The sequence below is a fragment of the Phaethon lepturus genome, unplaced genomic scaffold (assembly GCF_000687285.1).
Source record: "Phaethon lepturus isolate BGI_N335 unplaced genomic scaffold, ASM68728v1 scaffold12820, whole genome shotgun sequence".
Lineage (NCBI taxonomy): Eukaryota > Metazoa > Chordata > Aves > Phaethontiformes > Phaethontidae > Phaethon > Phaethon lepturus.
The window spans coordinates 330-27,137 of NW_010512675.1; the positions used below are offsets into that span (position 1 = coordinate 330).

General features: G+C 40.3%; 1 protein-coding gene across 1 annotated transcript in view; it reads right to left on the minus strand.

Moving 5' to 3' along the window:
* Positions 1-312: 312 nt before the first annotated feature.
* PTPRO (protein tyrosine phosphatase, receptor type, O) overlaps positions 313-26,808 on the minus strand; it is a gene marked incomplete at its 3' end in the record, with an annotated part of 62,737 nt that continues 36,241 nt past the window's right edge. Inside the window, exons 12-22 of the mRNA XM_010287700.1 lie at positions 24,210-24,330; positions 19,279-19,418; positions 16,469-16,601; positions 14,987-15,107; positions 12,931-12,999; positions 9,150-9,233; positions 5,680-5,715; positions 4,081-4,162; positions 2,954-3,044; positions 2,371-2,447; positions 313-447 (exon numbers count right to left, since the gene is read on the minus strand). Of these exons, the coding sequence (XP_010286002.1) occupies positions 313-447; positions 2,371-2,447; positions 2,954-3,044; positions 4,081-4,162; positions 5,680-5,715; positions 9,150-9,233; positions 12,931-12,999; positions 14,987-15,107; positions 16,469-16,601; positions 19,279-19,418; positions 24,210-24,330 (1,089 nt within the window). The remainder of the gene's footprint in view (positions 448-2,370; positions 2,448-2,953; positions 3,045-4,080; positions 4,163-5,679; positions 5,716-9,149; positions 9,234-12,930; positions 13,000-14,986; positions 15,108-16,468; positions 16,602-19,278; positions 19,419-24,209; positions 24,331-26,808) is intronic.

Sequence of the window (26,808 nt, forward strand, 5' to 3'; positions counted from 1 at the left end):
TGGGCACCACTGAGGGGTCCCTTGTCTCCATTCCCTCCCATCAGGTATTTATACACAGAGACAAGATCCCCCCAAGCCTTCTCTTTTCCAGGCTCGAGAGTCCCAGCTCCCTCAGCCTCTCCTCACATGACAGATGCTCCAGTCCCTTAACCATCCTGAAACGCCTGCCGCAAGTGAATGAAGTGCCATTCCAGTCCTTGTCACGATGCTGCCTCATGATCAGAAAACAAGGGAAAGAAATTCACCTACCAGAAAATAAGTATGTTTTCAGACTACTTTCTTTTATACTATGTGCAAGATTTTGCTACATACCCTCCTTTTCTCATTACACTGAGTAAGCATAACAATAATTTGAGATTTTTGCTGGAGAACCATCTTCCAAAAGTCATTCCTAGTTTCTGGCAGTGGTCCCTGGGTTGCAATGTATTCCTGGGGTGAGTTATAACCCTAAGAAACAAAGACAGGTGCTGTTTACCAACATGATTAATGCTTCAGAACACATATTTTTCTCTGGCACACGTATTTTTTTAGCTTGCTCAAGTTAATTTTTTACTTTTTAAAGTGATTTCTAATACAAAGAAACTCCTTCATAATTTTTTGTATTGATTTTGAGATTACAACTTTCGCCAGCTTTTGATGCACCCAAAGTATAAGCAATCTGGAATGAAAGACAGAAGATGAACCTGTTATTATACAAATCCTTTGCCCTGAGAACAAGAAAGGCAACATTAAAAAAACAAGTAATGAGAACTCTAAATCAAAGTTCCATTTTCTTACAGATTTCATAATCTAAGGGTTTGTTTAGTTACAGACATCAAAACAATTATAGACATTGAGCCTGCTCATCCCAAGCAGTGTCTGTGGTGATTTTTAGTCACTAATGTAAATGGAAGGTAGCAATGAGCAGGAGTATGTGCACATGTTTATGTCACAAGGATTTAAATTAATAAAATATTAATTAGAATTCTGATTAAATTGAGAACATGGTGAGTCAACACCTCTTACAGATTATCATTGCTATGTTTTATTGAAGCTCAGATGCTTTATATCCATGTATTCCTTCTCCTATATTTATCAACATGCTCTTAGTTGGAAAGACTCCTTCCCCTCTCCAAAAACCAAAAGACCATTATAAAGACTATAATAAAAGATCCACAGAATGGCCATTTTGGCATCTGCTATAGCCATATTTGCTGAGATTGTACCATTAAAACCACATTTGGAAAGTTATTTGATATTCCTAATAAGAGCAAAAGATACATCCAACACACAGCATGATCCCATGTAAATGGGGCAATTTCTGTGCCACCAGTATGCGGATTGTAAAAATATTCGTAATTTGGGGAGCACTTTCTGTGAATGGCTTCCCCTAGAGATTTCTAGAAGTCAGCTCAATCCGAGTTTTTGCACCACACAGAATTTGCTGTTTGTTTATCTGCACGGGCTCTGTCTGGCCTAAGCGTCAAATCTCTATTGCCATAGAGATGCAGATGACCACTAGTATCTGTGTTTGGAGGCAGGTACTCAGTGGAGAAGCAATCATCAGGAAAAGCCAAGAATTAAGATGACCTGTCTGCCCCGGTTTCTATGGTCAGCATTATACTGTAAGTAGAACTAAAGAGATGTAAACTGTAAAAAGCAGAACTGACCAATCCAAACAGGCCCGCTACGTAAAATCCTCTTATCCATAATCCCATGTCATGGAAATTTCTGGATTTGTGAACGATGTTTTTGAACACTGCAACATTTTTCTTTCTCGATTCACTGCGAGCAGCTTGCGTGTTTAGGTTCGTGCGCTTGACACACAGAAACTAAGCGCAGTGCCCAGCAGCACTTGCCTGGGCGATGCCCCAAAGACAAAGCAGTGGTTCCGCTGACTCATCCGAGGGGTCCTCCCTTTTCCGTAACGCTGACTCAGCTCTCTCTGGCACAGCCAGGGCCAGCTCTGTCTTCTGTCCAGGGCACGGGTGTAGAAATGCTCATCTGTCTATGGTCCCCAAGTGACAGGTCTTTTTCTAAATGGATGCTGTAGTTTATGTTTTTCCTACCTGTCTTAAAAAGCCACTGGACAGCTTAACACTTCCTCTCCATTTCTCTACCAGTCCAATCTAGGTTTCACAAAGATTCACAGCCCACCCAGTCTACTGTGGCAAAATTGGCCAAAAATCATCCCCACCACCATTTCTTTTTTTTTTTTTTTTTTAGGTGGCTGATGAAAAGCACAGTTCCCTGTAGGCAAAATATTGGAAGCTGAAGGAGATGTTGAGAATGTGACTGAGCTTCCAGGAAATATTGTGCTATTTGCAGGTGACATGCTCTCACCGCTGAGCAGGACACTGTTCTTTACACTGACCGAGTCTCTGTACTCACAGGAATATAGTTGGCATTAATGTAGTCAGATCCCTCTTCTTCATTCATTGAAACTAATCGGACGCGACTAAAATCATCTGTAAAAGGAAAAAAATCATTTGTCTCTCAAACATGGCACTCATCTCCAACTAGGAAAAATTAAAATTAATCCTATAAAAATGAAAAAAAAATTCTATTAAAAAGTAGAAAATGCTCATATTTACCAACAGGGAGCAATGTTTGCTTCAGTAAACACTACATGGACGCACTATCGTTACTGTTCTGCAAAATACACCCTCCAACTGCCATCCCTTTGGGCTCTCTTAGGTTTCATTAAAATCATAAGAAAAATATAGTAGCACTACTCAGTAGTAGAAACAACCTTGTGTTTCTCATCTCCAAACTCCTGTCTTGATAAACATCCCCAGAAAGCTAAGTCTTCAAAGCTAAGAAAAAACATCTAGTGCCTGCTTCTCTCTAAGGACAGGTTTTAGAACAGGCTTCTATCAGTCAGAAAATCTGTTCTGATTCTCTAATTGTCTTATTAAAACTCTTCTTTCCCTCTGGAGAGACTTTAGCAGGAGCCTGTGTGTATTGTACTTACATGGCAGGATATTTGTGTAGCGATTTTTACAGCGATTCATGGGGAGATCAGCAGCAAAGTGAGGTATGTCAAGCCCAATCAGTTTTAGCTCCTGAGGTAACAGAAAGAAAAACGCCAAGGTCAAACTCACTAACACTCAAAAAACAACTCTTTATGATTACTTGTGTCAGGTACCAGACTGAAAACGTTCATGAATCGCTTTATAAACTGACAACAGGATTACGCTGACTTTCCTCATCTGATGCCTCTGAGTTTGGCTCCAAACAGCTGGAGAGGAACGATGTGGTCTCTCCTGCGGAGGCTGCCAACGCACTGCTGCCATCCGAGGCCGTGACTGCGGCCGCCTCCTCTCTACCTGCACTTAACTAGCCAACACAGTGCCAAACCGGGGGCTTGGTAAGTTATTTCTGTGGTGGTCATCCGCCCCACTTAAAGGTTTTTTTCTTCAAGTCCTGAAGTGGCTTTTGATCTTGATACTGGGGAATGTATGGAAGATCTTTCTAGCCATTACCTTCACTAGCTACATCTAATATATGACGCTTCAGAGGACCTTTCACTGGCAGGAAGGGAACATGTCAGCCACCCAGAATGGTGGTAACACCCTGACAGTCCTCCCCACTCCCTTTCCATGATTAACCTTTTGGGAGCTAGCCCTAGGATAGGAGGTTTTTAGTTTTACACTACTAAACTGACTTTAAATTCTGAGTAACTAAGTGAACATACCTGAACTGGCCTTAGAGAGACCTCCTTGCTCTTAAAGAGATTTTTTATGTTACTTTTCCATTACAATGCTTCTCCTCAAATTAAGACCATTAAATAAGTAAAATAAAGACATTAAAATCCTGAATTCAATTTGTGTTGCCAGCATGTCCTAATCTTAAAGGATGTGTGTTGGTCTGACAATTACCTTGAATCGAATGTGATGATCCGCTCAAATCAACTTACTAAACGCAGTCTTTAATGACACCAAGGTCCAGTTTTAAATTCTGCAGAACTGGAAGTGAAGCTTACCTAGCAACAGTGCACATTAAACACCACCAAGCACAGGAACACACCACTCAAACCTAACATCTGGAAAAAGATGATCTAGGCATGGCAGATAGAGGACAGAGTCCCCACAGGTTTACCTCGAATTGCAGAGAAAATTTGTAATCTGAATCTTTGGCCATATCCTTGATGTATCCATCAAAATCATCCAACTGGACAGGGCTTTAAAAGAAAAAAAACACAGAAATAAGAAAAAAACCCCAACTTTTTATTTCTATTTTTTTTTTCTATTTTTCCCCCAGCATACTATTAAGTCATGAATATGTATTTGCAACTGTTAATGATAGAAAGCAACAACAAAGAAGAAGAAAACCCCTTGTGGTTCAGTGCCATCAAATATCGCTCATTATCGGCATCATATCGTAACGGCACCAGAAGGAGAGGCTGAGAGGGGGGTGCTGATCCCTCTGTGTGAGCTCAGTGCTGCAGCTGCTGGGGCTGATGATAGTAAGCACCCTGGTTTGAGGGGGTTGGAGTTGTCCTGCCCAAGGGAAACCACTGGTCTGAGGTGAGTGGGATGGCCCATGCACCCTTCCTACAGTTCCCTGGCCCCTAAACCACGTTTGCAGGTGGGTGTGTCCCCAAGGCACGGGTGGCACCATGATAAGAGGTGATCCAGCACCCCATTGCAGACCCACTGCCAGTACCACCCCACCAGCGTGCATCCGACACCAGTGCAGCTGCCTGCTTCATTTAAGTTGCCTCTTGTGTCATGTCAGATGTTGCTTTCAGACATTTTCATATCTGGCAGAGACACTTTTAAAACTCGTCTGAAGTTTGCTCACACAGAATGGATTTCATATTTAGGTTTTGATTTCTTTAGGAAGTCCAAAAAAAAAATCGCTTAAAATAGCATCTTGGATGCCACTGCCGTGACCGCTTCCTCTGCTGGCTTTGAGAACTATACACATTTGTCATTAGAGGTCAAATTCTTCTCCTGGAGAGACGGTGGCTAAAAAAAAGTGGCATATAACTATACAAAACCATGCAGAGCTTCAGCAGGTATAAATTATCCTTGATTTAGTGACTCCCATCATTCTACACACTTTTTCACCGGGTGAGTGTCTGTTAGTACTAGCACAGCCTCTGAACGTAATGGAGAAATACTTAGGCTAGCGCTCTGAATAACAGAACGCAGGTAAACAGCTTCCCTCACTTAATTATTATGCTCTAATTTACAAGCTACCGAAGTATGTACACAGTAATCTCTTCATTTACTCTGAGGCAATGTGCCCAAAGGAACCTGTCTTATCACCACTTAATTACTCCCGTTTACCTGTTAACATTAATGATATAATGTTCTAGGAACAACCATAATGAGAGCCTCATGTCAAGAGGGAAATTTCACTAGAAACAAATGCATCCCAGTTTTTCACCATTTGTCATTTTTAACTACAGATAAACTTTGTTGAAATCACTAAGTTGGATAATTGACCTTTTCCCTGGTAACCAATTTTCTGTCAGTAAGGAGCTGTTTCAGCACAACCTATCTATTGATAAGAATTGCTTTTGGCCAATTATTGTTTGTTTTCTGCCTTCAGATATCTCTCTCGGGATGTGTTTATCAAGAAGTTTTCTATCCTGTAACTGCATTATCACTATACTATGTACTCCATAATGCATGTTTAGTCTAGTGATATATTTTTTTTATTTCTTTAAATATCAAAGAAGGTACATACTTGGTCAGCTTTCTCTTCTTTAATCCATTTTTACTCCTGTAAGAAAGAAAAAAAGTGTTTTTCATTCATACATTAAACTATTGTATAGTCTTCATTCAAAGTTAGTACTGATTTAAGAACATATGTTTTCTGGTCACCATCATACTCAGGGTGAGACTGGTGACAATACCTTGGACATTTTTAAGCTGATGGCAGAATTCCCATTGACACCAATGGGATGTGTTTTCCATTCTGTGGCTCCGAGAAGAACCTGCTTGTGGAAGGGTCACAAGCAATGTGTCCTCTGCAAATCCTGACCCAGCAGCACCACCGGCTTCAGGCGGGCTGGGGCTGAGTCCCCGGGGCCCGAGCCTGGCCCGGGGCTGTGCTGTTGCAGGGGACGGAGCACCACGGTGCCCCTCAGATGCTCCACTCCAGATCTAGCGGGCTGGGAAACTGAGTCCCAACACTTGAGAGCAACCGGGAACGGGAAGCGTCTGTTGAGTAAAGGGAGGAGACCACCACTTACAGATTCAAGGAAGGGCGAAGGAAAAAAGGAAAGGGCCTGAACGCTGTTTCTCACCCATTTCATAACCCACTTAAGCGAAACAATGAAGACAATGGCAAGTATCCTACTGCCTTCAGTGGGACTCAGGCTTAAACCTTAGATAATTTTAATTGACTTTTAACAGCTAGAGATAATTATGCCAGTCATGTAATACACTGTCTTCACATGATTTATAAGTGATATAATTCACTAGGGATAGCTGCAAGCAAGCTTATGAGTGTATTAAGCAGTATAACCCATAAGATATGGACTTAAGAACCGCACTACACTAGCTACCACCATGTGGGGTTTTTTTGGGGGAGAAGGGGTGTTCATTTTGTTGTTGCCACAAAAAAGTTAAGCAATCGATCAGATTAAATGCACAAAGTGAGCACCCTGGAATAATTTGGCTAGAGGTATGAAAACCCTGATCCACTCTGTTAAACCAGTCACAGAGCACAAATAAATTCTTGCTTACTCAGAAAGGATTTTAGTAGTATCATTTGTTTTTTTCCTGGGCATTAAACAATATCAGTTCATTCATCACATTATAATGATGCTCTTTTTAAATTCATGATGATATTAAGATGATTTCTAGATAACTTGGGTGACAGCTTAAATTCATAAATTAAAGGTGAAGGCTTCTAATTTCAAAACAATGAAAACATACAGAAAGAAATATTAAAAAGTGGAGTATTTCTATTTTTCTACCCTGCCAAGTTTAGAATTGAAATAAAAAAAGAAAAAGTATTCATTTCCAAAATTAAGTTTTACAAAATATTCAGTTTTTGGAGCAGCCAGAACCTGTAGTAATTTTGTTATCTTGTCAAGGTACATTTCCATTTAGATGTGGAGCTTTGCCTGCAGAGTTAACAAGAGCTATAGCAATATCAGCTTTACACTAATGTGGAGATTTAGTTTGCTTTACTTTGAAAATATTGTAAAACTCTTCAGTTTACCATGTTATCTATATAGATACTATGTGTATAGTATCTGTACATTCACGTGTACTATACACTTAGACTAGTAGTATTTATTCTACATCTTCAAAGATTTTTTCCAATGAAATCTTAAAATTAATTTCTCTAAATTATTCAGCACATTTCTTTTCTATACCCTGTGACTGTGGTAAACCTTTTAATGTCGGGCATATCTGAATTCATTTCAGAAGAAAAAAATATCAAAATGCTGTTTATGATGGGAATGCTTCTAAGAACACTTCTCCAAGGAACACTTCAAGAGGCAATAAAACAAATGATTGACATCCATTTCTCAGGAACAATTTATTGTGCTTTGATAGTCTCAAGAGGCCTTTGTTTCTTAGCATTGCAATTGTTTCCTGAACGTTCACAAATGTTTTAAACCAACTTGTGTACAAAACAAAGACATTTGAAACATTGGCTGGTATTTCATCTGTTCGTCCATTTACCCTACAGATTAAAATACAGAGGGATTAATCTCATCTCATTCAACTTCACCTCCTTTAAACTTGGTCATCTAGACTAAACTTGGTTGGTAGCTTGGTTGAAGAGGAAACCTCTGAAGAAAGATACACATCTAGAAAGGTGAGTTAATGCACACTAATGCATATTAAAAAAAAAAAGAGGCAAAGGGGCAAATGGAGATGATGACTCTTTTCGTAGCAGTGCCATTGGCAGTGGCCACCTTGGGCTTCCTTACCATTAGAGAGTTAAGAGAAATCAGTGTGACCTCCACAATAATAAACTGCTTGCCTGATCCTCCATCACTGTGCAGCTCCAATAGTTAGTTTAGTTTAGTTCATCTCAGACAAGTTACAAGTCAATATAATGTTAGCCTTGGAAAGATGCGGAAGACTTCCACCTGTTCTTCGGGGGTATGTGTGCGTGTGTGTGTGTGTAAAATATGCTTATTTTCATAGGAGAAGAAATGGACCTTTCTTTAGTTACATAAACCTACTCGTTTCTGGGCCTACTCAAAATTTAGATGGGTTTTTCTACAGACCCAACGTGACCCAAGGAAAACCAGTCTCAGAAATCCCTGTGCTGGTGTCAATGACTCCGGCCAGGGCGTTGGTGCTGTATGGTAACACTAGGGAAAACATTTGGTCAAAAGTGAATCTTAACTTTGGTACTGTGTTTTGGTAAATCACTACACCTTGGACTCAAGACCATGAGGAACTTAAGTTCCTTTGACATAAATTAAGCAATCTTAGATCACAGTCAATTATAATTATTTGTTAAATAGTTTGTAAAACAGTTGTAAAACAGTTCTGGTTCTAAATAGACCCTGTGGCTTTGTTGGTTAGGTATTTTCAAAAAAAACCCAATCAGTCATTTACTAAGTCTTTATCAATTATTTACAGATTAAACTATTAAATATACACACATACACACAGAGACATGCACACAGTGACCCAATTTTTACACTTTGGTTCTGCTAGTTTGTATCAATTCTCAGTGAACTGTTTTTTCAAAAGGAAAACTTTTACTGATGTCAGGAGAGCATAACTGCTCCTTTAAAAAAACTAAGGTATTCACCCACCACGTAAGGTACATCACACACCAAACAGGTGGGGCACAGTCAAGCGACCTCAGTAATAGAAAAGCAGCAGCAGCAGAAGGCAATGCCAGGCAATGAACAAATGAATAATCGGGACAGAAAAAGCCAGCACTTACAATGAAGCGGCAAAAATTGCAAAGAGAGCAATGAGATGAATATGATGACCACTATAAGATTAGCTTTTTAATACCAGAATGGGTTGGAGCTTAAACAGACAAACTAGATGAAGCAGGGTAGCAAATACTTTGATACCCACATCCTCTCCAATCCACGTTCTAGTACAAGAAAATTTTATCTTCAAAAGCTTTGACCCATTTGAAAACAGAGGTATCACACATTTTCCAGGTAATAGAAATTAACATCGTTTACACATTGCATATGGAAAAACAAGTAGATCACTTACCAAGGATTAATATAAAATGCCAAAAGATAATCAGTCCAAAGGCATGAGGGTAGCAGAGTTAGGAAAGCAAATACACTTCTACGCCTGTGAGCATTAATAAATAACATACATAAAAATGAAAAAGTGAGGAGAGTTAGTAAGACAAACAGAAATCAGGAGATTAGCAAATTCTATTTTTAAAATCAGCTAAAGGCTTTCTCTTACTTACTTCATAAGAATATTAGTAGCATTCATAGAATTTTTACTCCTCAACCTGACACCCTATGCAGGATTTTCAGCTATCCAGCATAAAATTCTAGATGATCAAAATAATGTGTTTTATGGTATTGATTCAGGCCTGTTATACTAACTTAATGTTAACTGATAAACTGGCAGATTTTCAGAGAGTAAAATGTGTTTGACAATTTCATCCACAGGTTTATGGCTATTACAATGTGGTGCTAAGTCTACTTTCTGATGTTTTGAGGTATTTCAGGACAGACATAAATGTTTTTGCCATGTACAACTATGGTAATCTCCCACATTTCTCCTGCAAGTGATCCTGTGGATATCAGAACATCTGTATGAGAGATAAATTCAGGTCATTCCAATATCTCTTAATACTCTCTATTGAGTCAGATTTCTGAAAGCATCCATGTAACATCTTGCAGCATCCCATTTTTAAGTGCTTTGAATTCTCTCCTAGGTTCTCAGCAAAATGTTGAACTTCTTCTAACTGTGGTTTCTATGAATACTATTCACAGGAGGTTTCATTGTGGTTAAAGGAACTTTGAGTATAAAATCATTCTAAACTTCTGTATTTGCAACCTGTTCACTATATTCTCATATGCGTTAAGCCAGGAAACCTACTCAGGCCTGTTCTACATATTGGTGGAGTGGGCTACAGGTACTTTGCAAACGTGAAAAGCTCATGAAACTTAAACAAAAATTGCCCCAGTAGCAGGATTTTTTTGCCAAATACACCCTCAGCATGTTTTTTTTTTTTTTCCCCATCAGAAAATATGCTGTCCTAAAAGCAATACCATCCTTCTGCAACTGTTCTAAAGAGGAACCACAAAGTGAAATTTCCTTTTTCAGTTCTCTGGCTCTTATGAAGTCAGTAGATACTATGTTTTCCCCGATAAGCAAATCACATCAAATGTAATAATCTCTAATCTTAATCTTCCAACCAGTGCTGGAAAACCTCTTCCCACGCAGTGAAAACTCCAAGTTGTGCTTTAATGAGTTTTGCTGCTGAAGAGAAAATGAGCAGTGCAGTTTCTGCAGGCATTGGTAGGGATTGTGTGGGTCAGCCAGAAGCGAGAGCCCTTTCTAGTTAATCAGATGCCATAATGGTTGAAGCATCAGGGCCTTAGGTCTTATCCATTGTTAGGGTTTCTAAGGGACTGGACTGAAGATGAAATTTGGTTTTCCATAAGCAGATCTCTGGTGCCACAGAGAGGTTTTCATTAGACTCAGAAAGGAGAAGTGATGATGTTGCTGGAATACTCCTTGGGAAGAATCCTCCTTGGGAAACTCCAAGTGAGGTTTTTACTTCCTCTTGCCTACAGAGGCAGAAGGAATTATTCAAGCCTGAGTCTTCTTTCCTCGTCAAATCATCATGAGAAATTTCCAAACTTTATCAAATCACAGGCTAACATGCATGCAGACCCACTTATATTGTTCATAGATTAGGAACTCTGACAACTAAAACAATCGATTTCATTTGGTCAAACATTGGAACAGGCTGTCCAGGGAGGTGGTGGAGTTGCCATCTCTGGACGTGTTCCAAAAAAGTGTGGATGTGGCGTTTCAGGACATGGTTTAGGGAACATGGTGGCGCTGGATTAATGGTTGGACTTGATGATCTTGAAGGTCCTTTCCAACCTAGTGATTCTGTGATTCTGTGATTTAACATATGAAAAATATGTAATTGCCCAATAAATACAATATTGTTTTCCTGGAATTATACAGTCCTTCACCTACTGCTTAGGTGTACTGAACAATTTTATTTAATTAAAAGATAGAGATTCAGAGATTGCTCAAATCCTGAAAACCCTGCTGAGCTGAGCTTTCCTTAGGAATCAGTGGATATGCCCATAGCTCCTTTACTAGATCCCTGGAATGACTCCAAGCAAAACGGGTTTCTTAATCTTTCTACCTGTCTTTAGGGCCATGTTTTCCATTTGGCTGCCTGGATGGTCAGTGAATCTGGTCTTGACATGAGACAACAGAGGCACACAAAACAAGGTATCTTTACTAACTCTCACACAAATCAGGACCATAGCATTAGGACACACTGCCTTCAGTTACCAAAAATTTGTGGAGCTATTAAACAGGAATATTTTTGCCAATTTATATTTTTATTACATAATTTATGTATGCATACTTGTATGTATATATACACATATATATATACACACACATACACTAAATCAAGCAGTAAGAAGCTTCACTTTCACATCCAAGTCTATTAATTAATTCCCCTTCCCATCAAAAAGCCCTTTATGGTCTTAATAACATCTGTTGCTAGTTTAATCATTTGATTCAAGCTTGGATATTTAATTAACATGAGTGTTTGATCTTCTGCCGCCTTTGCCATTAATATAGTCCAAGTAAGAGAAGCCGAAAGAGAGATTAGTTTGTACTGCATACAGCTGGCTGCTATTAAAGCTAAACCAAGCAAGTGAAGCTTGTTTAATATCCAGTTAATTAGCAGCACAGTGAGGTATTGACAACATTTGCTGGGCTTGTTAGTTCAGTTTGCACGCTTATTAGTAAAAGGCTTGTTGTGGTGCAGTGTCAGTCCATTTAATCCCATCCTTGCTGGCAGGCTGTGTCCCATGAGATCATGGAAGCAGTTCCCTGTGCACCAAGTCCTCTTTCCAACTTCTTGGCTGTCAACAAAGATGACCATGGGTGTAAAACCAAGGCTCTTATTTTCTTCTTCCTACATACTGGAATGGGGCTTTAGGGGACTGACAGTATGCTTCCGAATATCTGTGTTTGGACTTGCCTTGAAATACATGAGGTTTTTTTCAGAGATTGCTAATAACAAACCAGTAAATCTTGGGTCAGTCATTAGCACCCATTTGATTATCAAAATAGGAATGAAAATGACCACACTGGTGCCAGTCAGGTAGGTCTCAGAGTCCTTTTGCTTCTGGAAAAGCAAATCCTACAGATTTTCTTTGTTCAAATACTTCTCTTTGACTGATGGTGTCAGTGATGGTTTGGAGTCCATAGTCAGTGCCTGCAACTCTTGTAGGTGGTTTTGTAGACTAGCAAGAATATGAGGTTTTTTCTGAGTCTTTTCAACAGCACTGAACATTAAGGTACAGTAAATATTTGACTTGGCTTGTCCTTGTCTTGCAATGCAAGGAAAAAATAATTAATGGCACTGCATGAAGACAGTTGCTAATTGGTCATCTACAGGCAAGTTTACTCCTGGATGTAAATATGGAAGTGCTAATGGATTTATAGAACAAGTTTCTACACTTGTGTTATTTTAGGAAATATGTGTGTAAGCAAAAGGGAAAAAAATATCCTTCTAAAATACATCTATTCAACTTGGTTGACATGTATATCCATCATTCCCTACTAAAAATAACAGATGACAGAATACATAGTCTTGGGTCATCATTCACGAAACAAAATACTAAAATAACAGGTATAGTAGTTTTATCTTAAAAGAGGGACAGTGATGACATACAAAAATAAGCACTTAAGGTTTAAAGATCATATTTGCCAAAAAGCAGAGATGGGGAAAACCATAATTAAAGGCTTTGCTTCAAACACTCACCAATTATAGGGAAGCTTTCCATCTCTCTCTAAAGACGCAAAATTGACAAAGGTTCCAGCCCCACACTCCCTGTTTCAGGAAGACCATTGGGTACAAAGTTACCATTTTGGGATTCACAAGGCTTGCAATGACATTGATTTAACAGAGAATTCTCTGAGTTGTGGAGAAGTGCTGAACACACATCTGTGGCTAGGTCTGAGGTAATCTGTGATAAACATAACTGAAATCCTTTAACATAGTCGTCCAAAACCAATAAATGTTCACCGGCACCTGAGATCAGGTTTCCTAATAATGCTTTAAAAGAGTGAAACAAGGGAGAAGTTGCTAATAAAGATCTCAACTCAAACAGACCTCATCTTCTGTCCAGATTTGGGCTTTCTATAGTCTGGCACTAGCACAAGTTGCTGGCCTCAGTACACATGCAAAATGTTTACCTTTCTATACTAAATATTCACTGTCACAACTCTAAGGAGAAGATGTATAATTGTCTCTATTTGACAGGATCATGGTAATTTTGAGTTCATGAAATAATTGTGGAAAAAAAATGAATTTCATGAATAACATTTCAGTGAATTTATCACAAGTCCGTTAGTTTCATCTACCAATGATAAACTGACTTGACTATTTTTAATTCCTTGATTTAAGCAAACAATTGCTTGCAGCTTCTTACTGGATTTACTTTTTTAATTTCCTTCTGGGGTTTTTATCTTCTGTGGCTAGAAGCAGTGATGAAGAGAAAAAAAAAAGCTTTGGGCTGCCTGCACAGTAATTAAATAGGAAAGAGAATTAATTTAGCTGGGATTTTCACAGAGCCGGTTACATGTAAAAGAAACAAACCATATAATGTTCACTGAAAGAGACAGCCTGTAAAATGTGTGTGATGTGGTCATCTGTTGCATGGAATATATAGTCAAGACACAACACATAAAATGTAGTGTCTGCTAGGTAGTCCAGTGCACGATACTTCACGTAAGTTTCTTTACATGAAATCATTTCCTTTCTTGTCACAGGACAGTAAATTATATAAAGTATATTACATAGATTAAAACAGGATGAAGACTACAGGACACTTCCAAAACCAGGAGGTGAACCACATATCAAGGGTTTGGAGAAATTTCCACAGTTCACTCAGGCCGTAACATAATCCACATTAAAGTGAACTGTTACAGGTAAGACCACCAGGAAAAGGAAATTGAATTTCTATATTTGGGTACAAATGATCGGTGCAGATAGCTGAAGGAAATGCAGCTTCTGTAAAAAAAGGTTTACTCCTACAAGAGAATTTTTCCCTTCATCTGTATGACAAAACAAATTTGGATCATTAATGTTACAGGTGAACAGCAGGACCTGAGATCCCCTCTGGATCTGTGAGTCTCAGTGTATATTTGGTTGTATCCTGACCACATAGAAAGACAAGATCTAGGTGAGCCCATATGGTCTTTGCCATGCTGCAGTTCCCATAGGAAGGAAGCCCATATGAATGTGGAATTTGGACAACTGGAAGACCAGGATTTGGGGGCAGACTGGCAAATGCTCTAGAGAGAGACTGTCAGGGCCCTGGGCACATCCTCCCCTAATTCTAGGGGTTTGGCTGCCAGGGCTCGGGCTTTACATGTCCTCTGAAATGCAGCATCTTGGACCTGATGAACAAACCATCTTATCTGCTGATATGGAAAATCTCCTGTTCCGAACCATATGAAAAATTTGCAAAGCATCTTGATGTCCTGCTCATGCCCAGTTGCCTCAGATCCTAATTATCCTTTAGATTCCTGACACAACCCTTTTGTAATAAATGATTGCACTTCTTACAGACCCAATCTTGCAAAGCTCAAAATGCGACAAAGGTTGAAGCTTATAACTCAGGTCAAGAATGAAAGTGGATAGAGGGAGAAGAAATGCTACTCCTACACAGCAGCAAGACAACTACTTTGAAGGTATCCTGCTCACAAACATCTTGAGCAGCATCCATGCACACAAGCATCCTCAATTGCAACTATTGTCATGATGTGTTTGTTCTTGTCCGAAATGTTTGGAATTAGCATAAATTTGGACTTACCTGGCCATTTGAAGATGTTTTCTCCTGAGTACAACAAGAGTCACCAGTAGCAGTCCAATCAGAAGGATACTTAGGATGGCTAACACGGAGATTACCACTACGTTGGGATTCATCTCAGTGACTGTACATACAAACAAGGACTCTTGGTTATTCAATTCAGAAGCACTGAGAGTTTGGGGCTTTTTTTCTCTGAGTGTTGATAGTGTTATTTTTCTGAACTGATCTTATTCAGCCTGGAGAATACCACTACCACTAGAGATAAAGGGATGTTTTGACTAGCTATTGTTCTTACAAAATTTCTGTGGGGAAATGACATCACTCTGGCATTTTGTTAAACTTTGGCATGTTCTGATTTTTTTTTTCCTTTTTAACTGACATTCATAACACATGAGAAAAGGGTGAAGGAAATACAGATATTCGTCATCATCTATATCCCCAAAGCACATTTCAACTCCGAAGTTGTTCATCTACAATAATCAATACCTTTTCTGAACCAAAAGCAAAATAACAGGCTGAGGGTCTGTAATATACGGAGTTGAAATTGATTGAATTACTTTGGGAAATAAATTTTAACAAAATATCCTGTTTTAAATAAAAGCTAAAATCAACGGTCAATAACAAAATCTTGATTTATTTTTGTTACATATTACATGTTTATCGACTGTACTACTATGGGACCAGATACTCCGTTCTGCTCATTATATAAGAAACCCTCTCTACCTCACTTGCTCAGAATAACTTTACATCCAAAGTTGTCTACAGAAGCATTTTTTAGATAAAAAATCGTGGAGACTTTTAAGCGAAGTATCAGACACTGAAATCCAGCATGGAGTGGTATATGATATACAGGACCAGTGACTAATGCTACACAATTCCCTAACTAAGCAGAGATGACACTGATCATTCTGAAAGGAAGATTTTAAAGAAAAGTCCAGTGGTCTGGACAGTTCAACACTGATATTCTTTCTTCAGAGTCAGTATAGAACCAAGTTTCACAACATGCCCAGGGAGTCTCCATCAAGAGCTAGCCCTTTGAAGTGTGACTACTCAAGATCCTGTGGCCTTTCTTCTTCTCTCTACCCTATCTCCACTTCCTCATTGAAAGTACAAAGTGATTTTCTGCCTTAACAGCTTATAAATGTGACTTTCCTCTTGTTTGGGCTTGGCTGAGAAGACATTTTTCTCCATAAATGTCATCAAGCAGTACCCTGATGTTCAGCCTTGACATTACAAATGAGGTCCCTGATTTTTAAAATCCAGTAGAGAATTGAGCCTCTAATTTATATTTTACCAAGTCATCCCCCAGTGGGGATTTTTCTAAGGACTTTTTAAAGCTGCTTCCCCATCCCATCCACATCTGGCAGCCTTTCCATGATGCAAACAACCCCTGGGGCTAGCATTACTGAGAGCAGCTTTAGAAAGCAAGGAGAAACAGATGGTGTAGCTGGAAGAGGAATAAGAAAGCAGGGTAGTGCTGCTTACCCATGGTGGAAACCGCAATGAAAGTGGGGATGCTGGGGCTATTGTGGCTGAAGGTGGTTACGCTGCAGTTGTAGGACGTGGCAGGAGTTAGGCTGGAAATGGTCACTACATGTGAAGAGACAGTGACAGGCTCCTGCAGACATAGGGAAAAAATACACACAAGTTTGTCTCTCCCATAAATGCAAGAGCACAAATCAGTGCTCCTCTCTCCATCCTTATATTGGACCAGGTAAAGTCAGATCTGGTAAAAGAAACCAGCACTTTGAAACCCAGGGAAGTAACCAGGGCAGGTAGCCTGGAGGTCTGGCAGAAGAGGAGAGAGGAACCAGGGTGAAAACAGCAGCAGGAACAGCCCAGAGCACCCCAGGGAGCCTTAGGATCCCTTGGGGAGGGCAGGGGAGTGCCTTGTAGGGGGTTAGTCAGGCACATGCATGGTGGGAGAAGGCACTGTGACTCCCAGGAAATCCCCAGAGGTAGGCAGATCTCATGAGCTCTGATTACTAAGCCATACAAGTAGGAGGAAAATAAAGTTATTTTTATTCAAAGTGTGGCCAGGGTAGTCACAATCTCCGCACCCTCGTATGAACATGTGTCATCTCTGCCTCTGAGGTAGTTCCTCTGGACGTGAGGAGCTGTGAGCCTTTCACATAGCCAAAGTGAAAAACAAAGCTAGAGCAAAGCCTTTGGGTAACAACCATGATCAGATATCCCATACCTCAGTTCAGAAGAACTCTGGTAGTAGAAACTCTGTACAAAATATCTTCATACAATGTGTTAATTACTATGTCCCTGGTAAACACTTTTTTGTTTCATAAATGCTGATATGGCAAAAGAAAGCAAAAGCAACATATGCATTGACTTAAAGATACAGCTCCTTAAGGTCCTCAGAAGCTTTTCTGCACTCTCCAGCACAACCAAGGGTGGGTTGCAGATATGAAAATAGAGACACTGAGCCAGCGGTTTAGAAAGGGAACAATGAGAAGTTTTATTAATGAACTCACTCTGGATGGGGAGTGCAAGAACCTGTAGCAAGTCCCAAGCATGGGATTTTTGCATTGCCCTGTTGTCATTCACGGGCTCCTTCTAGACTAGCAAGGGTTCCTGTTGCAGTGCAATTCTGAGGTATGTTACACAGATGAAATCACATATACTTGTGTGTAAGGGAGGAGATGTTGATTCCCTGAGCTGAAAGGAGGGGCCACAGTTTGGCAACTGAACTTGGTTGGATGTTTTCCATCTTCCCCTCTGGGAAATTTAAATTAGTCAAGCAAAACCCAAGATGTTCAAACCTGGAAAGCTGTTGCTTTTCATTTTGCTGTTTTTAAAAATGATCGAAAGGGACAAAATCATAATGTAATTAGCATGGAAAATAACAAGTAAAGAATTTTCACCAGTCTAATAGAAAAGCATTCCTTTTTACAGTTCAAGAAGGAGCCCTTCCCCTTTTTTCATAGGACAGAAATGAGAGTGACAAATCCAATGAGAAGTGAGCTGACTATCTCTGAGCATTTCCCAGTGCCAGATGTTCATGTCAACAAATGAGACACCTACTGAAGCTCCTGCCAAATAGAGCAGTTTTTTCCCAATGTTCTTAAAACAGATCTGGTCTGCACTAAAACTGCAAATCCTGGGGTACCTTCCTTGCCTGATCACATCATTATTTTGAATCTCTGCTAAGTGGATAATGAATTCATGATCTTTAGCTATTCACTGTGAAAAAGCAGGAATCTAGATGTGGAATCCAAAGTATCCAAAAGATTAAAGTGTATTTAAACATTTTTTTCCCTTTAGTCAATGCCTTTCTCAATTGACAACAAATATTAAATAACTCAGAATGGTCTTCCATAGGATTAAAAAGATTAATTATGTCTCTTTTGGGATAATCAGTGGTCTGAGTGGGTTGTTTTTTACTTTTTTCTGAATGACTCCCCATTATGTGTGACGGTCCACATGAGAAAATGATGTTTCATGGTATGTAATCACAGTGATTCACTACACCATCAGCTAAACCACAAAGTAAGCCTCATATGTTGCACAGCATTGAATGTCAAGGAATTAAAACTACTCCTGCTCTATTCTTCACTGAACATTACCAATCTAAACATTTGGATATTCAGGTGGCCTCTGAGCACACGTATCTAAATGGACAGAGAGAACAGGAGGTTCATTTGTGAGGCTGAGAAGGTAGGTCTTGAAGGAAATACCCTAAGAGACAAAACCCATGAGCAGCAGCGACATTTTCAGCAAAAAGTACTCTCTGAATAGAAGTGAAGGTCCTACTGAACTTCAGTTAACAGTTCTCAAAACCAGGAATAAAGCCAGAAATAATTAAATGCTGCATAAAAAATCTCATGGCATCTCATGTCTATTTTTCCCATTCCTTACCCACCTGACCATTTTTCCCTTCCTGCCCATTGACATTCCCTTAGTTTTGTGGCCTTTTAGGTTTTGCACAGTATATTGGAGACATTTTCACCACTAGCCAAAGACTGACACCCTCCCTGTTGGATGCACACAGCTTCTGTCCAACTAGTTATAATTTCATCAATAAGAAAGAAGTCAATTTTAGTATTTCAAAATAATGAAATATTTTAGTATCTGAAATGCTTTAGTAGTTTAGGTTTTAAAGGTTTAGTTCTGAATCACCTTATCACATTTGGTTTAATGATCTAACCTGTGTACCAAGCATAAAATGGCATTGAGCTTTATACACAAATGCTAAGCGGCAGACAGCAAACCAGAAAAGATGAAAGGCCCAGTCTCAGTTTCAGAGATGAAGAGCAGAAACCGAAGAAGAGACACTTACATACCTGGACTTTTGTTTCCTGACCTGATCCAGCCTGCTGGCAGTAGACTTCAAAGAAATCAGCCACTCCTTCTTCCACCCACAGCAGAGTCACCGAGGTCTGAGTCTTGTTGACAGCAAACAGGGATTTTGGAGGGGCCGGTTCTGGTTAAGAGAAAATCTCCTTTTGTTAAGCTTTTCTTTAAGCTTCCAGACAACTGAGAAGAGGAAGCATCAAACAAAAATGAAAGCAATGCCTGATGCCCTTCTATCTTTCATTTCCTTCAGATAAAGCCTGCCAATGTAAAGCCCTGTCTCTCATGATGATAAACTACCAGTGTAAGATGGGAAGATGATGAAGCGTTTTGGTTTTCCTTCTCTGTTTAAACTGTTCTCTATTTGGACAGTTGGATAATTACTTCACTTCCCTTTTCAGCAGAGCCCTTGTTTGAGGATGATCAGCATGTTCTATTAATAGAATGACGTTAACAAAAGCTCTTTCGGGAGAAGATGGCTGTCCACCTGTTAGCAATGCTTTTGGCCTGAGAAGGTCTGCCCCAGGAGATAAAGCAGCAGCTTCCCACAAGTGGTAAATTTAAATTGTACAATTTACTAGGTAAATTTAATTGTAGCAGAGGAAACATTTAGTAAATTAACAGTTTAAAACAAGTCTTGTACTCTGCTTGGGTTTTTTTCTAGGCTAATATTGTGGTTTAGCCCCAGCCAGCAGCTAAGCACCATGTAGCCACTCACTCGCCTCCCCCCACCTAGGTGGGATGGGGAAGAGAATCAGGAAAAAAACCTTCATGGATTTAGATAAAAACAGTTTAATAGGACAGCAAAAGAAGAGGAAATAATAACAACAACAACAACAACAACAACACCGATAAAGGAATATACAAAAACAAGTGATGCACAATGCAACAATTGCTCACCACCCGGTGATTAATAGCCTGTGCCTGAGCAGCGATTCCCACCCGCTGGCCAACTCCAGTTTATATACTGAGCATGACATTATATGGTAGGGAATATCCCTTTGGCCAGTCTGGGTCAGCTGTCCTGGCTGTGCCCCCTCCCAGCGTCTTGCGCACCTCTCTGCTGGCGGAGCACGGGAAGCTGAAAAGTCCTTGACTTAGTATAAGCACTACAACTACTTAGCAACCGCTAAAAACATTCGTGAGTTACCAAAATTATTCTAATACTAAATGCAAAACACAGCACTATGCCAGCTATTAGGAAGAAAATTAACTCTCTCCCAGCTGAAATCAGGTCAGCTAACATTTAGTGGTCATTGGGTTTGCACTTGTTTCAGTCAGCTGCTGGAGTTTTCTCTCCTCACTGCAGAGATCCAGATTTCAGGGATCTTCAATTTATTGCTTCAATTTTCATTGCTGTTGTGCTGGATGAACTGGCAACAAGCAAACATATACAAGGGACTGGGGTTCCTACATGGTGAGAAGGAGACAACCCTGTGACAGGAGGACTACTGGGGCTGTGTTGGTTTTACTGGGATAGAGTTACTTTTCTCTGTAGCATGGGGCTGTGTTTTGGATTTGTGCTGAAAGAAGCATTGATAGCACAGGGGTGTTTTTGTTACTGCTGAGCAGTGCTTACACAGCATCAAGGCCTTTTCCACTTCTCACACCACCCCACCAGCAAGGAGGTTGGGGTGCACAAGGAGTTGGGAGGGGACACAGCTGGGACAGCTGATCCCAGCTGACCACAGGGATATCCCATACCATATGATGTCATGCTCAGCATATAAAGCTGGAGGAAGAAGGAGGAAGGGGGGATGTTCAGAGTTATGGTGTTTGTCTTCCCAAATAACTGTTACGCATGATGGAGCCTGGCTTTCCTGAGGATGGCTGAACACCTGCCTGCCCATGGGAAGTGGTGAACGAATTCCTGGTTTTGCTCTGCTTGTGTGCACGGCTTTTGCTTTAACCTGTTAAACTGTCTTTATCTCGACCCGCGAGTTTTCTTACTTTTACTTTTCCAATTCTCTCCACCATCCCACCGGAGTGAGTGAGTGAGTGAGCGGCTGCGTGGGGCTTAGTTGCTGGCTGGGGTTTATACCACGACAGGGGGTCTCCTGAGCGAGATGGCGTCAGAGATATTGTGAAACACGTACGAGGGTCTGCACACAGGGCAAGGCTTCCGGCCCTGCGTGGGGTGTTCTCAGCTGTCCCCTCCAGGGCCACCTCCCCGCCCGCGGACCTCCGTGGCTAGGCGGGCAGCGGCCCGCGAGAGGCCACCCTGACCTCCAGTGGAGGCCACCCGTCACTGCATCCCCCCCTGAACCAGCCTGGAGTATGGAAAGCGCAGAACGGAGGAAGAGCAAGGAGAGGAGCAAACAGCCTAGGGACGGTGTTAGGACGAGATACACTTTTTTTCACAAGACTACTTAAAGTCCAAGGCTTGACCCTGATTTTCATCCTGAAGATTTCACACAACTGGCACTTGCAACCCATAGCTTTCAACACCTCAGGTATCCTGGACTCCTTTGGTTTGCCTTCAGAGAGTACAAAGTTTGGGCTGTACATTTCCAAGATGTTCTCTAGAGTTTCCAGATTTCCTAATCTATGGACATTTAGTGAAAGTTATCATTCTTAAACAGCGACTTGATTCCAGGATCCTGACACACTACATACAACGTGCTATGTACAACAACTTTTTGCTCTAATTTTCCCCCTTCACAAACAATTTGTTATTCTCCTTCTGTGAGATGCTGTCACAGGAGCCTGGACATGATGTGTAAGATCCGCCACAAAAAACTTGGCACAAAGGACTTGCTCAAGTGGTTATAGACGTTTTGGAGACATATCTGATCCTCAGACAATCAGATCAGTATTCTAGGGTTGGAGGCTGCCAAGATTATATTGGCATTAGGGAGAGCATTGGGGAGAGCAGGGTAGGGGCTGAGGCACATTCACGTGGCTTCTTCTCTGTCATGGGGATTGCAGTGTACATGTTGTCCCAGAACTACATAAGAAAGCGGCACTCCCCCTTAATTACACCCATATATCTGCTCTTGGATTCAGAAACACATTCCATCCCTCACTCCAGGTAAAAAAATGGCCTCAATTAAAACATGAGTTTTGCATTTGGGCATCATCCCAAGCAAATCCTCCTTTTGCCTCCAGCAAATGGCTTGATTCTTCTGCAAGTGGAAAGTTGCCAGGATGAAGCAAACATAGTTTGGCAGAAATGCTTAAGTGACTGCCAAGTGCTGAGTCGTCTATCACTTAGAGTCAGTTCCCACTACTGCTAATTACAATTCCCATTGCTCCCTCAGAAACACAGAGAAGGAAAACCTCTGGTAAAATATCCTTAGTATTGCGTATCAAAGTGCAAACAGCATGAAGAAAGAAAAAAAACACAACACAACAAACCAACATAAAACAACAAACAGAAGTCTAGAAGTGATTTATCGAAAAGGAATTCATTCCACCTTCTCTTTCTTGTCAACGAAGGAGTGTCATAGGTTAACTCCAGCTGGGAACTAAGCCCCACGTAGCCACTCACTCACTCCCCCTGGGTGGGATGGGGGACAGAATTGGAAAGGTAAAAGTGAGGAAACTCATGGGTTGAGATAAAGACAGTTTAATAGGTTAAAGCAAAAGCCGTGCACGCAAGCAAAGCAAAACAAGGAATTCGTTCACCACTCCCCATGGGCAGGCAGGTGTTCAGCCATCCCCAGGAAAGCTGGGCTCCATTGTGTGTAATGGTTACTTGGGAAGACAAACGCCATAACTCCAAATGTGCCCCCCTTCCTTCTTTTTCCCCCAGCTTTATATGCTGAGCATGATATCATATGGCATGGGATATCCCTGTGGTCAGCTGGGGTCAGCTGTCCCAGCTGTGTCCCCAACTTCTTGTGCACCCCCAGCCTCCTTGCTGGTGCGGTGGTGTGAGAAGCAGAAAAGGCCTTGACTCTGCGTAAGCACTGCTCAGCAGTAATGAAAACATCCTTGTATTATCAATGTTTTTTCAGCACAAATCCAAAACATAGCCCCATACTAGCTACTATAAAAAAAATTAACTCTATCCCAGTCAAAATCAGCACAAAGAGCAAGAGCAAAATAACTGTACCAGTTCATTAAGAGCCTGCCTGTCCATAAGTAAAGAACAGGATGATAACAACTAGGATGCAGGGTGTACAACATGAATAATACATGGTACTAATGGACCTGTCTGAAAGATAAAGCTAGCTGATATTTTGAAATACACCCCTAAAATATTTGGGCAATGGTAGCAGGGGGATATACTCACCCTCACACACCCACCCACTCAGTCCTGGGAACAAACACAAGCACCTAATTCCGCACAGATACAAGGCCTGGGGAAACGAGTGGGTAGGACTTGCATAGGGAAGGGAAAATCCATGGAATTTGTCTATATCTTTCAAATATTCCATTTGGTGAAAAGACCTGGAAGAACTTCAGATTCTTGTGGCTGTACTGCTTGCTCCAGTGCTGTTTAAGAGATTTGAGTAGGAGTTATTGAGAAAGATGGATAGACAATGACTGCTTCAAGACCTATAATTCAATTAGAAATTATGGAAAAAACAAGGAAGGGTCTCCTTTGTATTGAAAAGTTCAGCTGTGTAGCCTGAGTTGACACTCCCAAAACCTGCCTTAGGAAAGCAAATACAGAGCAGAGTTGTTCTCCCAGCAAGGCTTTAAGCAATCTCCACGCTCTTACTTGCACTTACAGTCAGATTCTGCCAGTCTTGCTCCTTTTGAGTAATACTGTTTCAGGAGAGCAGCTTCACATACAGAAATGAGACAATCTTCAGAGCAAGGTGAGGTGAAAATTACAGCTTTGCAAAAGAAATGCAGTCACAGGTACATGACACTTTTAAAGGAGGAAGATGCTGAATCTGCTGACAGAGTTACTTTTATAGTCAAATGAGAGGAGGAGTGAGTTTATAATTTACAAACAAGCATTTCTTACCCAATTTCACAAGCTGGGGCAGGGAAGTATTGCTGCCTCTTTCGGTACAAGCAGTCACTGAAAGGTTGTAAATGTCTCCTGGAGGCAAGCTCAACACTGCAGTCATCACACTGCGTGTTACCTACAATAATTACAGACACCAACTGTTAAATATGACCCAAATCAGATATCCTTCTTGTAAAATTAATCTGGTCACTTAATACACTACAAAGTTCTGTACATCACAGCAGATGCCTTCTGCATACTCTAGACTTGTTACATGAACTGGTTCCCACTGACACCAACTGTGGAAAGCCATAATGCTTGGCAGAATATCACAACGCAGAGAGAATACAATCTTAGGCTGTATTTTCTGTATGACCAGTGAAAATTTAAGGAAGAAAGAAAATCTCCCTCATACCAATGAAAGTACTCTTGCATCTACATTTTTTGAGTTGTGCAAAATACTGAGCAAACCATGGATTTGAGTCCATTGTAATGCTAGAGTAATTTAAATCAGATCAGATATCTCTAAGAAGAGTACACAAGACACATACAGACAAGCCTTTTTATATCCTAAGAACCTGCAAATTAAAGCCAGCTGCACAAGTCTAACACCTACCTGGAGACCTGTTGACTTGAAAAATGACCTCAGAGCCTGACTTCAGTCACCTGCAAGTTTGAAACCAGATATGATCCAAAACTGAGCTGAGCTTCAGAAGACTGTGAACAACTTCTTCCTATTATTTTAGGGGTAAGTTCCCCATTTTTCCGGAGTCATGGAGAAGGATGCAGAACTCAGATACTGCAACAGACTGTTTTCAGAGCACTTGTAGACTATCTACAAAGGGCACATTCAGGAATCTCATGGTGATTTTCATAGTAACTTAATTTTCAGGCTGATGCTTTCAGTTCCAAGAGGGATAGACAGTTCTGAATAAAGACTAACAGGACCATACACATTATTTTGGTCATTTGTCAAAAACTGACCAACTTCTTCAGAGTCTTGGGAAGTATTCAAATAGCAGGAAGAGAAAGTCATCATTACTACTTTTTTTTTTTTAACCTATATATTTTAATAATTCTGCATGAAAAACAACCATAATAACAATCTTAACAATCTTATTGAATCAGATAGTGAGAGTACAATACAGTATGATTTCTGAAAGTGACTAACAGACCTTAGGAGAACAGGTACACCCCGCAGCCTGCAAGCATGCACCCATATTTACAAATATGAGCAGTACCATACAAGTTAGCTATAAACAGGTTGTTGCAGGAATTTCTTAAAAATTAATTGCTGGGTTCTCTTGTTCTGAAAGTAAAATAAAGAGAAATATTCCTAAAGACATCTTTGAAGTTTTATTTGTAGATTCCCTCTATTTTTAAAGTTGTTTAGTATTCAAAATTAATTCTCATTTAATTTCATATTCAGTGTTTAATGTATTTTATATTTATTCAATTTAAGAATTTCTTATTCAAATGTTTTTTACTGGAAGCAGTAGCACAAAAGCCAGATTTTTTTCCTGGAAGAATAATGGTCTTACAGAGAACATGACTTTTGGAAGGAAGGGAGAGGTATCACAGCAGAATGTTTTAAAGTTCAATTGTTGGAATATTTGGGGGGAGGGGGGGGGAAGTGAAGTTTTCTTCCTTGTTTGAAACAAAGGTGCAAATATTGTAAGTTCCTGCTGTTCAGAAATGTCATGTTTTTGAGCAGTTCTACTAATCACGTAATTAGATTCATGCTGCAACAAGCTGCAGATGGGTGCACTCTGGCAGCCACTAGGAATCCAATGAAAACTAGGGTGTTCCATATAAATCCAAATGAAAATTGCTGATGAATTTGTGCTTAATGCTGAAAAACCACTTCCAATTCAGCATCTGCTGAGTTTTCAGCTGTAGAAGGGAAACCTTTCCCTTGGAAAAGACCAGACGCTTGCTCCCTGTCAATGATTAAAAGATCAATAGTGATGTAGAAGACAGTCACAGGCCACAGGCTGTAGGAAGCTACGCTGCTGGCCGCATACATCCCTGTGCTGCACTGCTCCACTGCTATTTCGAACGCTTCTCACTCTATGTCCAGGGGCTGCTCTTTTGTTCCAGGTTAAACATGTGTCTCAGTACCCTGCAGCAGCACAACTTTAATCCATAGATGGAAAACCCAGATTTCTTTTTCTAAGTGATTTTTAAATATGCTCAAAGAGTTCAAGAGGCTGTGCCAAGAACACATCTTAACATCCGGCAAGTTTTGTAAGTGCATATATTCGTGTTGAAATCCTCATCCCGTCAGTTAATGGAACTTGTATTTAAATGGAAAATGAAAAACACATAATTTATAAGGGTTTTGGTTTTGTTTGGTAAAGCCAGAGAATGGGAAGTGATAGTAATTGGCCGGAATGAACTAAAAAAACTCAGCTAATAGTGTAGTCTGGTTATTACTAAATAGAAATTGAAAGGATCATATCTGTTCACTCAAAAATACTCTTTATGTTTTGTTGTCTGCGGCTCAGAAGTTTAAGAAGCTATTTTTAAATTCTCACCTAAATTATTAACATTTGTACTGGATCACCATAGAACCATTTTGTCCACTGGTTGTTTTGAGAGCTTGAGTCTTTGG